This window comes from Lynx rufus, unplaced genomic scaffold (genome assembly GCF_022079265.1).
Source record: "Lynx rufus isolate CCGP_SWC_20201006 ecotype Redwood Valley unplaced genomic scaffold, mLynRuf1.p SCAF_5, whole genome shotgun sequence".
In the NCBI taxonomy this organism is placed as follows: Eukaryota; Metazoa; Chordata; class Mammalia; order Carnivora; family Felidae; genus Lynx; species Lynx rufus.
In genome coordinates, this window is record NW_025814867.1 from 35,973,713 (window position 1) to 35,987,102 (window position 13,390).

The window sequence follows — 13,390 nt, forward strand, 5'->3', positions numbered from 1 at the left end:
TTATGGAATTATTTTATTTCTTCCTTGGAATTTTTTTTTGTCCTACAAAAATGCTGTAAGTATCGTGAAAGGACGCGAGCCAGAGGATCCTTCTCCTCCCAGCATCAGCAGTGTGGAGTGATGTAGAGTCAGTCAGCACACGGGTCCTACACAGCAGTCATGCCTCAGAGGATGGCTGCCAAGAGGGTGGTATGGCGGCCAGGACAGGGGGGGCCCCCTGGGCTGCCTGGTTGACTCTCATGCTCTGCCCACATTTCAAAGGGCACGGGATACGGTCAGGGTCACAGCACTGCCACCTGCTCCCACCCCACCCTGGGACTGGCTAGAGATTTCTCCATGCCTCAGAGAACATGAGGCTCTGAAATATGCCACCTGCCTACTCTTGATTGCAGACTTCAAGTCCAAGGTGCACAGGATGAGCCTGCTTGGATTAGATGCCTCCTCCTTAGCTCCCCACTCTTCCACGACCCCTAGGCTCTGTTTCCAGGTCTTCCTTTGTACCACTCCCACACCACTGGGTCAGCCCTACCCCAGTCACAGGCCCAGCCTAAGAGTCTGCCCCAACCCAGGATGTGGCCTCAGACATGGAGCAGGACGGATGTAAACCTGGTTAGAACCTCATTAGTAGGTACTGAGCTGTACTTGCAGTGGGGTGTAATAGGATTTTGGAAATACTTGCTTGGACACCTCCTGATTACTTTCCAAGGGCCCCTAAAATATTCATCAGCCTTTATCAGGCTAATGGGCTTCAAAAGGAGCAATTTTCTGAGACATGAGACAGGACAATATAAAAAGAACATTAAGGAAAAAATTCCTATTCCAAAATGAAAGGGAAAAGATCATTTAGCATCCCTGTTGGTGTTATCTATTCATGAGAAACAGCACATTTAATCCAGAATGGGCTGTAGGGAGGGCTTTGATGCCCTCACCTTGAGGTCACCTTCATGCAGAACTCATCTGTCTCCGCTGCCACAGATGGCGGGGGCAATGGAGACAAGAAGATACAGATGAGAGGCATTTCAGAGGTGGACTCCACAGGGTGCAGAGTGATTTGAGGGAGAAGAGGGGTGGAGGAGAGGTTTGAATGTGACCCCAAGACACTGGCTTAAGGGATCAGAGGGAAGGGGCACCATTCTCCAGCCTGGCCATCTTACCTCCCTTCCCAAGGCCCACCAGTCTTGGTTTCTATTTTGGATCATGCTGTGAGAGTTCAGCATCTTAAGGTCAGGAATTATGGCTCCATCTAGCCCTCAGCGTCTCTACCCGTCCATTAAAGTTTTGGTTACCACCATAAGATCAGAAATCTCAGGCACAAAAGTTGGGAGAGGCGTTAAGTGTAAGAGTGCCCTGCACTTATCCAGGCCAGGAGGACCATCTGTGGCCCTTCTGTGCCTCCCCAGGAACACTCCAAGGTAAGATTCAGGTGAGTCCCCTTGGAAAGACTATGTTTCTCAGAATGTATTTTGCTCGATTTGAAAGGCCCTGAGGTTACAAGAAGAGCTCCTTGGGCAAGGCTTAAAGTAGAGACAAATGAATTGGGCGTTTCTACTCTTCTGCATTCCAACCTTCTTCCTCACCCGATGTTCTTCACCTCCTCTCTTGCTCCTTTTGAACCCCTAATTCTCTGCCATTTTCTTCTTTTTCTTTCCTTTCTTCCTCCCCTTCTCTATCTCCACCTTCACTTCTACTTTCAATCTTAGTATCTTTCTTTTTAGAGCTTCATCTATCCCCAAGCTTAGGAAAATAATTTCAATTTAACTTTTGTCTCTATTAAAGAACTAAGAAAAATTTTATACAAAGCAAATTTAAGCTGTCAGCCCCACCTGTCCCCCAAGAATTTGCCAGCCTTGACAACTGTTAATTATGTGACCAAGATGCTCTGCCCATGCTCAAATACTTGCCTGATGATTGGAATCTCTGGTGTTCCTCTACTCCATGGTTTGCCCCATGGTGTTGGACATGAGCCTCTCTAACCTCAGTTATAGCAACCATTATATTCATGTGGTTCTTTGCAATAAAAACTATTCACGCAAAATGTCTTCTCTTCCTTTCATAATTAAAATAAAGGCCTGTTTGATGTTTCATTGCATATTCAATTTTAAGTGTTGCTTTTCTTTCCTTTCATTAGATATGTGACAAAGAATGGCATTACTATGTCATCAACGTGGAGTTTCCTGTGGTTACTTTGTACATGGACGGAGCAACGTACGAACCCTATCTGGTGACCAACGACTGGCCCATTCATCCATCTCACATAGCAATGCAACTTACGGTCGGCGCTTGTTGGCAAGGTAACTATACGTCAAGCCCTTCTCCCTGGCCCATCTGTATACAGTCCATGAAAGGTACTGATAGAAAAAAGGGGAAAACAAGTGATGTGAGAATTAGCTTCGAAAATTTACTACCCCTTACTAACATGACAGGACTTATAAAAATAAGGATTAATCCAGACACTAAACTTGTGTCATAATAAAGCACTTGGCTGGAGACCAGATTCTGATTTTAGGTTAACACGAGCAGTTTCATGGTTGCCTCTGAATAGGCTAATGCCTTTTATTGTTCTGGAACCTTACATAGTTTCAAATTGGGACTATATACAGAAAAGGCTGAATGTAGAATCCCATATCAAAATTGCCTTTTGGCTCTGTTGAGTGCTAATCAGGAACCAAGGATCTCCTTTTATCCCCACACAAGTTGTCCAAGCCTCCAACCCTCTGCTCTGGGAGCTCACACATATGTAGGGCTATGAGGGGTGGATTGTCTATAGGCGTGAGACAATGGACGGCCACTCTCAAGTTCAGCTCATTGCCTAGCCCCTGCCCTGCTCATTAAGGACAGAGGTTCCTTATTGCCTTCCCACTCAAAGGTCTCTGCTGCCCCCTCAGTGCTGCTGCTGCCTCTCCTGCATTCCCCAAATTGGAAGACTAATCTCCTCTTTGGAAGAAGGAAAACCTGCTGTTTGAGCATACATTTAACCCTCTGTCCTTCACTCAGATCTGTTGGAATCTTTGTTTTTGCTCCCTTAAAAGCTAGGGTGCTATAAAGTACCAATGAAAGAACAGAGGGGAAGAAAAACATTCCCCAAATAAGCAGATTAATACTTTGAGATGACCCAACCTCAGGTTGATGGATTCCTCAAAAGCTAAGGTTTGTGACTTTGACCATTCGCCATGGGAGGCTCAGGGTAGATAGAGATGGGCTGTGGTAGAAGAATATGTCTTCAGAGAACCAGTTAACCAAGGAGCGATCTAGAGGAGATATAGGCCCCTTTGGGTTGAGACAGAGTTCTAGGCCACACCATAAGAGATAAGACAGAAAGATGCACACATAGCTCAGCCCTGGGAACACTAGGTATACACAACCTAGTAAGGAAATAAAGCACAAATGAGGCAAGGGAAGAGAAGATGGATGGATGAATAGATAGATAGATAGATAGATAGATAGATAGATAATTATGACATGAGCCAAAATCAGACGCTCAACCAACTGAGCCATCTAGGCACCCTGGGAAGAGAATATAAATAAATAAATAAATATATATATATATATATATATATATATATATATATATACACACACACACACACACATACAAACACACACACACACACACACACACACACACATATACATATATATTTAATTTTTTAAACATTTATTCATTTTTGAGAGACAGAGCATGAGTGAGGGAAGGGAAGAGAGGGAGGGAGACACAGAATTTGCAGCAGGCTCCAGGCTCCTCCAAGGTGCAGCACAGAGCCTGATGCGGGGCTCGAACCCACAGACTGGGAGATCATGACCTGAGCTGAAGTCAGACACTTAACCAACTGAGCCACCCAGGAGCCCCGAGAATATATTTTTAAGTTGAGGTCACCAATTTAACATCTGATATATGTCATATGATACTAAAAAGTTCATTGAACATTTCAATAGAACTTGGTAAGAGCTTCATCATTGTTGCAGAATTTCCCAGGAATTCAGAAAAGGGAAACTGGGTCAACTGGCAAGAGTCCATGAAACTAATGAGTACAACAAGCCCCTGATTCAGAGATTACACAGGAATGACTAGTCACTGAACACAGCTATGCCCGAGTGATGGCCCTCATATGGTTCAGTGTCCCAGTTGGACACCACAGCCAGCCTGTGGATATTTTGGGACATATCCTGGATGCTACCCACAAGTTAAGGGGGCCCCAGTAATGTCCTCACTATGAACCTCACCATGACTCTTCCTCTAGAGGACTTCAGAGAACACATCGGGCTCCCTGTCACACCAGCCTGCAAGGGAAACCTGCCCCCACCTCTGAAGGGCAATTGTAACCACTGCTGCCCAGCTGCATGCCCATTGGGTGGGGAAATAGTCCCACCAAAATAAAATGCGATTTTATAAAGAACTAGGATGACCTCTTTGAATCAGTTACAATAGGCTAAGTTGTGCTGCAGTGACAATCAAGTCCCAATTCTCAGGTGCTTAAAATAATTCTCACTTTATACTTGCTGCAGATCAGTGGGGGGATTTTCTCTGATTTCTCCTCAGTCTGAGACCCAAGCAGAGAGAGCAGCTGCATTGCTTCGTACTGAGAAACAGGAGAAAGAAAGCATGACGAATGGTGCATGAGCCCTTACAGCTTTCACCTATGAGTGACACCAATCATTTCTAATCACATTTTATTGGCCAAAGCAATTCCTATGTCCACACCTAACCCCAACAAGGCAGGGAAGTAAAATCTATAATGTGTCTGGAAGAAAAACTGAAAATATTTTATGAACAACACTGATGAACACCATGGTCTGCCCACTTACTACTCTACAGCTATTTGACTGTCCTTCCCACATAAAACATAGAACTACCCTTCCCTAATGAGGCAACCCAAAAGTTTGACCTGTTACTGGCTCCAAGTTCAACGTCCAGATTCTCTGAGTGATTCCTGGTGATCTGTCCCTTCATCAGGCTGAGTTGCATAGAAGGTTCTATCTCAGGACCAGATGTAGCTCTGCTTGATCTGGAGACTTCTACACTAATAGGGAGAAGTATGTGCTGCCACCACAACCATCACCCCTACACACACTCACACTCATACACACACACACACACACACACACACACACACACACAATGCAACAGTGGAATCAGTCAAAATAACCAAAAAAAAAAAAAAACCATTTCCACTAAATAAGAGGAAGAATTAGAGAAACACAGCAGTCTGGTTGCTAGCAATTCTGAAATCCCTCTGGGCAGATGCTTTAAGGGCCCTACCCTAGGATGGAGAGTGTTCTTTGTGGTACCTGACTCCACTTTCTGGGAGGTGTTTCCTTCTCAGTATCCACCTAGGCCACGTCCAAAGACAGCATTGTCATTGCATAAGTAACAGCACTAATACTTTACCTGATTTCAGCTGATTTAAAAACTATTTCTCAAAAATGCTTTTCAAACATTAAACCAAAGTATATGTTTATTTTAAAGGAATGTGGGAGAAAGTGCCAACTAGGGTGTTCACCACCGAGTATTTCTGCCCTCTTCCCAGACAGGGATGCTAGGACTATCTTTGTTGGAGTAAGGTGTGGTCATGTGACTTGCCTTGGCCAATTAAATGTGAGTGGAAGTGCCTGATGTCATTTCCTGGATGAAACTTTAAGAGCCAGTATTGCAAGGAGGTCCTTTACAAACCTGGTGTTTACAGTCCCGTGATAAAAGCGCTATTAGATAAAGCAACTTATAGATAAAGAAACTGAGGCTCTGAGAGGTGAAGTAGCTGACCCTAGGTTACCCAGCCAAACCTGCCTGACCCCAGGTCTTCAAAGCCTGGTTTCTTCTTACTGTGGCTTGCTCCCCCAATTGCTAGTTGATCCTTTTGTTGATGTGGTTATGTATCTGGGAAAATGCGGGAGCCGATGTGTATTGATACAAACTCTGTCAACCTTTTACCTTCGGACACATCTGACAACTCTGCAATCAAAAAGCCACAGCAACCCTGCTTTGCAATTGCTAATCCCTTGCTGTATACTCTCTTAAGTGACCCTGCACAGAACAAGGGGAAAGGGTTTAGCCTTGGGAGTCAGAAAAGTTTGAGTGTGAGTCAAATCCCAACCCTGCCACTTACTAGCTGTGCGGACCCAGCAGAAACTTCGACTTCCCTGAGCAACTCTTCTCTATTCTATAAAACTAGGCTAATGCCTCCCTTGTCATTCTAAGGGTTAGATGATAGGAACACGGAGCATGCTTGGCATGTTTCAGTTGAATAAATGTATACATTTGAAAACATCTGGTCTCCTCCTCATCCCTTCTTGTTCCTTGCACCTAAGTCCAATATGGCAGACGGTCTACAAGACCTTTCAGTATGCTCTGGCTTCTGTGATTCCAGCCTCCCCGTGACTCCTTGCATCCACCGACTCTATCCCCCTCCCTCAGGATGAACCCTCACACACAGACCCTGCTCCCCCAGGTCCATCTACAGGTCAGGAGGGTCAATGAGGCTGGACACTAGCCAGTCAGAAGACAAGTATTAGAACATGGCCCTTGTGGCACAGGCAGGAACCCGATCGTGTGGTCTTTCAGGCCATGGACATTTGGGTATCTTCCCTCAGAGGAAAGACAATCCATTGGTAAATTTTTAGCATAGGAGAAAATCCTTAACAGTCTTTATTGGGCTTTATAGGATCGGTAAGAGTTCACTAGCAAGACAGGGAAGGCAAAAGCATATGCCATAGCAGGGAAGCTTCACATAGACATGCTGAAGATGCCCTGTCACTGGAAGGTACACGGACCAGAAAGAGTACAGAAGAGGCTGGGAAGAGGAGTTGAGATGCCATACTGCCTTGATAAGGAGCCTGGATTCTCCTGAATACGTACATCCTCCTTGGAGCCATGCTTTGTCTTAGAAGAACACGTCAAAAGACCTTTCAATAGGACATGGTGCTGTGAAATTGACAGCCTATGATGCAGCCCTTATTTTGACATGTTTCTATACTTTCTGAAGTCCACTTACATACATATTATAAGCCTGCTGGATGAGCCTCTAATTGCCTCTGGGCCTGCTATTGTGGGGAGACTTTTTAGGTGCCTCTGAGGTTGGCAAGGAAACTAGTTCCCATTTGTGAAATTTCCAATTGGGGTTTAACAATGGGAATAGAAAATAATTTGATAGCAGCTGCTTGTTGGATGCTCCTGGGAACTGGCTCCAGCACTGTTGCTGGGTAGTGCTTGGCAGCCCCCATTAGCCTACTGTGTCCTGTTAGTGAATTTGAAAGCCAAAGTAATCAGTGGAACTTCATTTACATTGGTATTTTTTCCAGTAATTTAAAAAAAAGAGAGAGACTTCATGTACACTTAAGAAATATAGCCAGTGCAGCCTCGAGCGCAAAGCATATCTTAATTGTAGAGAAAAGCTTTTGCGGTGAGGACGGACCTCGCATCACAAGAATCCTCTTCTCCTGTGTGGCTGATGCACACCACCTTGACTTCACCTCTGTGCTAAGAGTCACAGTGTTCTCAGGATGTAATCAGACCCTCCTGGGGTTGACTTCAGTCTATGCCAACTCAGAAACTGCTGCCTTTAGGCAAATTCCAGGTTCCTTGCGTCTCCCTGGGTCACACCTTGGGAGAAGATCATTTAAAAGACTAATTAATTTGCCCTCTTCCTTAGATTTCCTACTCATCCATTTCTAACAGCAAAAATTCCGGTTCTACTGGTGTATAATAAAAATTGTATACTCACACCTGCTTCGGCCCTGGACCTCTAAACTGGGGCCACCCACACAGGGACTGGAACCCAGCTGTCCCTGGGAGCGAATCAGGAAGGCTGCTGATTGCATCAGTCCAGGGTCTTAGGGAGCCCCCAGGGTTTCAGGGAGATGCCTCAGCAGGTGAAAGTCTGGGTCACCCCTCCCCCAATACTACAACCAAAGCAGCTCTGTGTCACCTATTTTCTAAGGCATCTGGGCAAGGATTCTTTCAACAAAGGAGCTAACCACGTTTCAGAAGCACAATTCTAGGCACATCCTCAAGAAGCCACCAACCTGCTCCCTCACTGGTCCTCATCTACTCTTGGTGGATCTCATCACAGACTTCCCTACTTGTTGCTCGTCCCCAGCAACCACCTCATCCCTACCTCTGCTGGGGACTCTCCTCCAGTGCTCTGGATCTTGGCCTTCCTAGAGTGTTCAGCTTTGCCTGCCCCTGACTGTGACTTTATCCTGGTCTCAGATGAGGAGAGCTCTTGCTGAGTCCTACCCCCTACTTAACAAATAAAGCCACAGGAGATACAGAAAGGGATGGTGCTAAAAATTAGAACCTCTTCTTAAAGGACAGACACAGAACTCCCATTGTGGCTTTTGGGAGGAGTCAAGGCAAAGAACAGGAATGGTCAAAAGTGAGATAAAAAGGCACAAATAACTCTGAGAGTGGCAATAATCAATAGTATGGGATCTTCAGAGGCGAGTTGGGGCCACATGTGGTCCTGAGATCTGGTACACGTTTCCGGGTCAACTTGTCGCCAGACACTAAAATTAGTGCAGGGACTTGGAGTACATGCCTTCACTTAATAAGATTGGTCTAATTTAGTACAAATTCTCTTAATAAAGTCTGTGTTGAAATTATTCTGCATCCCCAGGGTCTCTGCTGCTGGAAGCAAGAGGCACGTGCTAACATAGTCTGCCTTACATTCAGGTGGGCATTTCCCAAGGAGGGCTTCATGAAGCTCCAGTTCCATAGGCTGCCCCTTCCACAAGGAGGCCATGGTCAGGTTTGGGAAACTGCATAAATTATCCCCACAGGACCATGTTGGAGAGTCACAATGCTTGTTAGCATATTAAAAGCTCTCAAAAGCCCACCAATGAAGCATTCTGTTTGATATTACTTAACCCATGTTTCTCAATCTCATTTCACTATGGAACTCACTCTTTGTGAAATAGCGTTCTTGGAGCACTCTTTGGGAAATATCTCACTGGAGATGCAGGTCTCCATCCCTACCAGGCCATGAGTTTACAGAAGGCAAGGACTGTCTGCTCTCACAGATTTTCCTCTCCTTACCTTTCCCCCTCCACTAGTAGGTCAATAGCTAATGTTTGTTGAATTACATCCCATTTGTTTTTTTAAAGTTTATTTATTTATTTTGAGAGAGAGAGAGAGAGAGAGAGAGTGTGTGTGTGTGTGTGTGTGTGTGTGTGAGTGAGAGAGGGGCAGAGAGAAAGGGAGAGACAGAGAATCCTAAGCAGGCTCTGCACTGTCAGCACAGAGCCTAACATGGGGCTTGAACTCACGAGCTGTGAGATCATGACCTGAGCTGAAATCAACAGTCGGATGCTTACCCAACTGGGTCACCCAGGCACCCCACATCCCAGTTTTGAAGCTGTTTTGACAAAGCTATGTGGTTTGTGGTCTGACACACAGGGATGACTAACAAGGTGTTCCTTAGTATTATCTGTATCAACAAATCAAGAGAAGATTGTTCTAGGCAATGGAGTTAATTTGATGCAAGGGCATCTTAGTTTAATAGATGAAATCAGCTTTAAAATTCATGTCTGGAAACACAGTATAACTGGGTTGTAATTCTAACTTTGTATCTTATTCCAAAGATTATATTTTTTTAAGTTTATTTTTGAGAGAGACAGAGACAGAGAGAGGGACAGAGAGACAGAAAGACAGAGCCCAAGTGGAGGAGAGGCAGAGAGAGAGGGAGATAAAGAATCCGAAGCAGGCTCCAGGCTCTGAGCTGTCAACACAGAGCCCGATTTGGGGCTCGTATTCATGAACCATGAGATTATGACTAAGCCGAAGTCAGACGTTTAACCAACTGAGCCACCCATGCTCCCCTTTCCAAAGATTATATTAATAAGAAAATTTGAAAACCCAAAATATTCCACCAGAAAACTGCTAGAATTGATTCATGAATTCAGCAAAGTTGCGGGATATAAAATCAATACACAGAAATCAGTTGCATTCCTAGACACCAACAATGAAGCAACGGAAAGAGAAATCAAAGAATTGATCCCATTTGCAGTTGCACAAAAAACCATAAAATACCTAGGAATAAATCTAACCAAAAAGGTGAAAAATCTATACACTGAAAACTATAGAAATCTTATGAAAGAAATTGAAGAAGACACAAAAAAATGGAAAAAGATTCCATGCTCCTGGATAGGAAGAACAAATATTGTTAAACTGTCGATACTACCCAAGCAATCTACATATTCAATGCAATCCCTTTCAAAGTAACACCAGCATTCTTCACAGAGCTAGAACAAATAATCCTAAAATTTGTATGGAACCAGAAAAGACCCCGAATAGCCAAAGAAATCTTGAAAAAGAAAACCAAAGCAGGAGGCATCACAATCCCAGACTTCAAGCTATACTACAAAGCTGTAATCATCAAGACAGTATGGTACTGGTACAAGAACAGACACTCAGATCAATGGAACAGAATAGAGAACCCAGAAATGGACCCACAAACTATGGCCAACTAATCTTTGACAAAGCAGGAAACAATATCCAATGGAATAAAGACAGTCTCTTCAGCAAGTGGTGCTGGGAAAACCAGGCAGCGACATGCAGAAGAATGAACCTGGACCACTTTCTTACACCATACACAAAAATAAACTCAAAATGGATGAAAGACCTCAAAGTAAGACAGGAAGCCATCAAAATCCTCGAGGAGAAAGCAGGCAAAAACCTCTTTGATCTTGGCTGCAGCAACTTCTTACTCAATACGTCTCTGGAGGCAAGGGAAACAAAAGCAAAAATGAACTACTGGGACCTCATCAAAATAAAAAGCTTCTGCACAGCAAAGGAAACAATCACTAAAACTAAAAGGCAACCAATAGAATGGGAGAAGATATTTGCAAATGACATATCAGATAAAGGGTTAGTATCCAAAATCTATAAAGAACTTATCAAACTCTACACCCAAAAAACAAACAATCCAGTGAAGAAATGGGTGAAAGACATGAATAGACACTTATCCAAGGAAGACATCCAGATGTCCAACCGACACATGAAAAAATGCTCAACATCACTCATCATCAGAGAAATACAAATCAAAACCATACTGAGATACCACTTTACACCTGTCAGAATGGCTAACATTAACAAGTCAGGCAACAACAGATGTTGGTGAGGATGCAGAGAAAGAGGATCTCTTTTGCATTGTTGGTGGGAATGCAAGCTGGTGAAGCCACTCTGGAAAACAGTATGGAGGTTCCTCAAAAAACTAAAAATAGAACTACCCTATGACCCAGCAATTGCACTACTAGGCATTTATCCACAGGATACAGATGTGCTGTTTCGAAAGGACACATGCACCCCCATGTTTATAGCAGCACTATCAACAATAGCCAAAGTATGGAAAGAGCCCAAATGTCCATCAATGGATGAATGGATTAAGAAAATGTGGTATATATACACAATGGAGTGTTACTCGGCAATCAAAAAGAATGAAGTCTTGCCATTTGCAACTACGTGGATGGAACTGGAGGGTATTATGCTAGGTGAAATTAGTCAGAGAAAGACAAAAATCATATGACTTCACTCATGTGAGGACTTTAAGAGACGAAACAGATGAACATAAGGGAAGGGAAACAAAAATAATATAAAAACAGGGAGGGGGACAAAACAGAAGAGACTCATAAATATGGAGGACAAACTGAGGTTTACCAGAGGGGTGGTGGGAGGGGGGATGGGCTAAATGGGTAAGGGGCACTAAGGAATCTACTCCTGAAGTCATTGCTGCACTATATGCTAACTAATTTGGATGCAAATTGTAAAAAATAAAAAATTAAATTAAAAAAAAATAAAATTTGACAAGGGCTTGGAGCAAAAACAGTATTGTCTTAGTTTTTCTAAGAGATACACCAGAAGGAAGGAAAGAGGCCACTGAAGAAAAAGTGAAGACTCACGTGATGTAATCTGATCTTGGAGTTCCTTGGTTCATGCTGTCCCTCTACCACTAGCTGCCATTTTTGAGTACCTGCCCTGTGCCGAGCTAAATGCATGTCTTCCCCTTTTGCAACCCTATTGCCTGGGTGAGAATGGGATCCCCATTTTGCAGATGAAGAAACAGACAGAAGAGAAGTACCTCACTAGGGGTCACACAGAGCCTGGATTTGCACCTGGGACTCTGCCACCAGAACTCTTATCCTTAATTGCACTGCTACACCACCTGTGCTTCTAGGGACATGTAAAAAGCCAGATGGAGCTTCATACCCAAGTACAGAAGACCAGACAATTCTGAAACCTGGAGCCAAATCACTTGTACAAACCCCCAGGGCATTTTCCCCACACATTGGACAATGTCCAAGCTGAGGCCTTAAAGTAACTACAGGCCCCTCAATGCATTGTGGTTCACTGTAGGGAGAGTTGAGTTTGGAGCCATAGGAAGAAAATTCCAGACCCTCACTGCTGCTCTGGGTCTTTGAAAAGTGTCTTGCCTCTATATTCCTTAGTTCTTCATCTGGAGAAGGAAGGGGGTATCCTGGATAATATAGGATAATAATAATCCACTCCATGAATTCAGGTCCCCAACCTGACAGAGCTGACTTTGGGCTCATCTATAGTCATATGTTTTGCTCTCTTAGAACATGCCACATATTAAATGTCTGCTGGGACAGCTGGAGGGGGATACATAGAAACAAAAAAGGGTGAGAAACCTGCTGAGAATGGCCGTGGCCGGCCACGACCACAGGTCATCCATCTCCACAAGTCCCCTGCAGCCCCGGGGTTGTGGGGACAGTTGTGAAGCTACAGCTTGTGGGGGTCTATTACACACTTCACTTAGTCTTTGCGTTCCATGGGTGTCTCCATCACTGACAGGAGGAAATGAGGGAAAGCGAGATTTCAGACGGTCTCGCCATTTGCATTGCTCAAAATTGATACCCAACCATCCGTGAAATTGTGTTCATTGAGGGGCGTCCCCATCAACAAGCCACACATAGAGCAGCATTCGAGTCAAGCAAGAGGGAATGTCGCACCCACTCCACCGTGTGTTTCTCAGACTAAACAGCTGTGGGGATGACGGCGGGAAAGGAAGCACCAGCAGCGTCCTGCACACACCTCACAAAGGGAGGAGACAGCACATTCTCACAACACGGATCTTCTACTTGGAGGGAAGTGGATGTTACTGATTGAAAAGCTACAGAGGTGGGACTGAGGGGGAGTTGAGTTGAAAGAAAGCTGAGGGGGAGTTCATCCCCAACGCAAACTCTGGCTCAGAATACAAGCTACATTAAATCACCTTTGCCAAATACTACTATTTCTCAAGACAACTGCATTTCCCAGAAAACCTGACACAAATCATTGGGAGTTGTTGCTGAACAGTGTCCACAGAACCCAATTATTCAGACAGTCTCTCCCGGCATTGTGTCGGTCCCAGCCTGTCCCCATCTTTATGAAGCAGCCCAA

At 44.3% G+C, this 13,390-nt stretch overlaps 1 protein-coding gene across 1 annotated transcript in view; it reads left to right on the forward strand.

The window, feature by feature from the left end:
* CLSTN2 (calsyntenin 2) overlaps window positions 1-13,390 on the forward strand; it is a 397,891-nt gene that overhangs the window by 354,521 nt on the left and 29,980 nt on the right. The window contains exon 9 of the mRNA XM_047100142.1: window positions 2,129-2,291. Within this exon, the coding sequence (XP_046956098.1) occupies window positions 2,129-2,291 (163 nt within the window). The remainder of the gene's footprint in view (window positions 1-2,128; window positions 2,292-13,390) is intronic.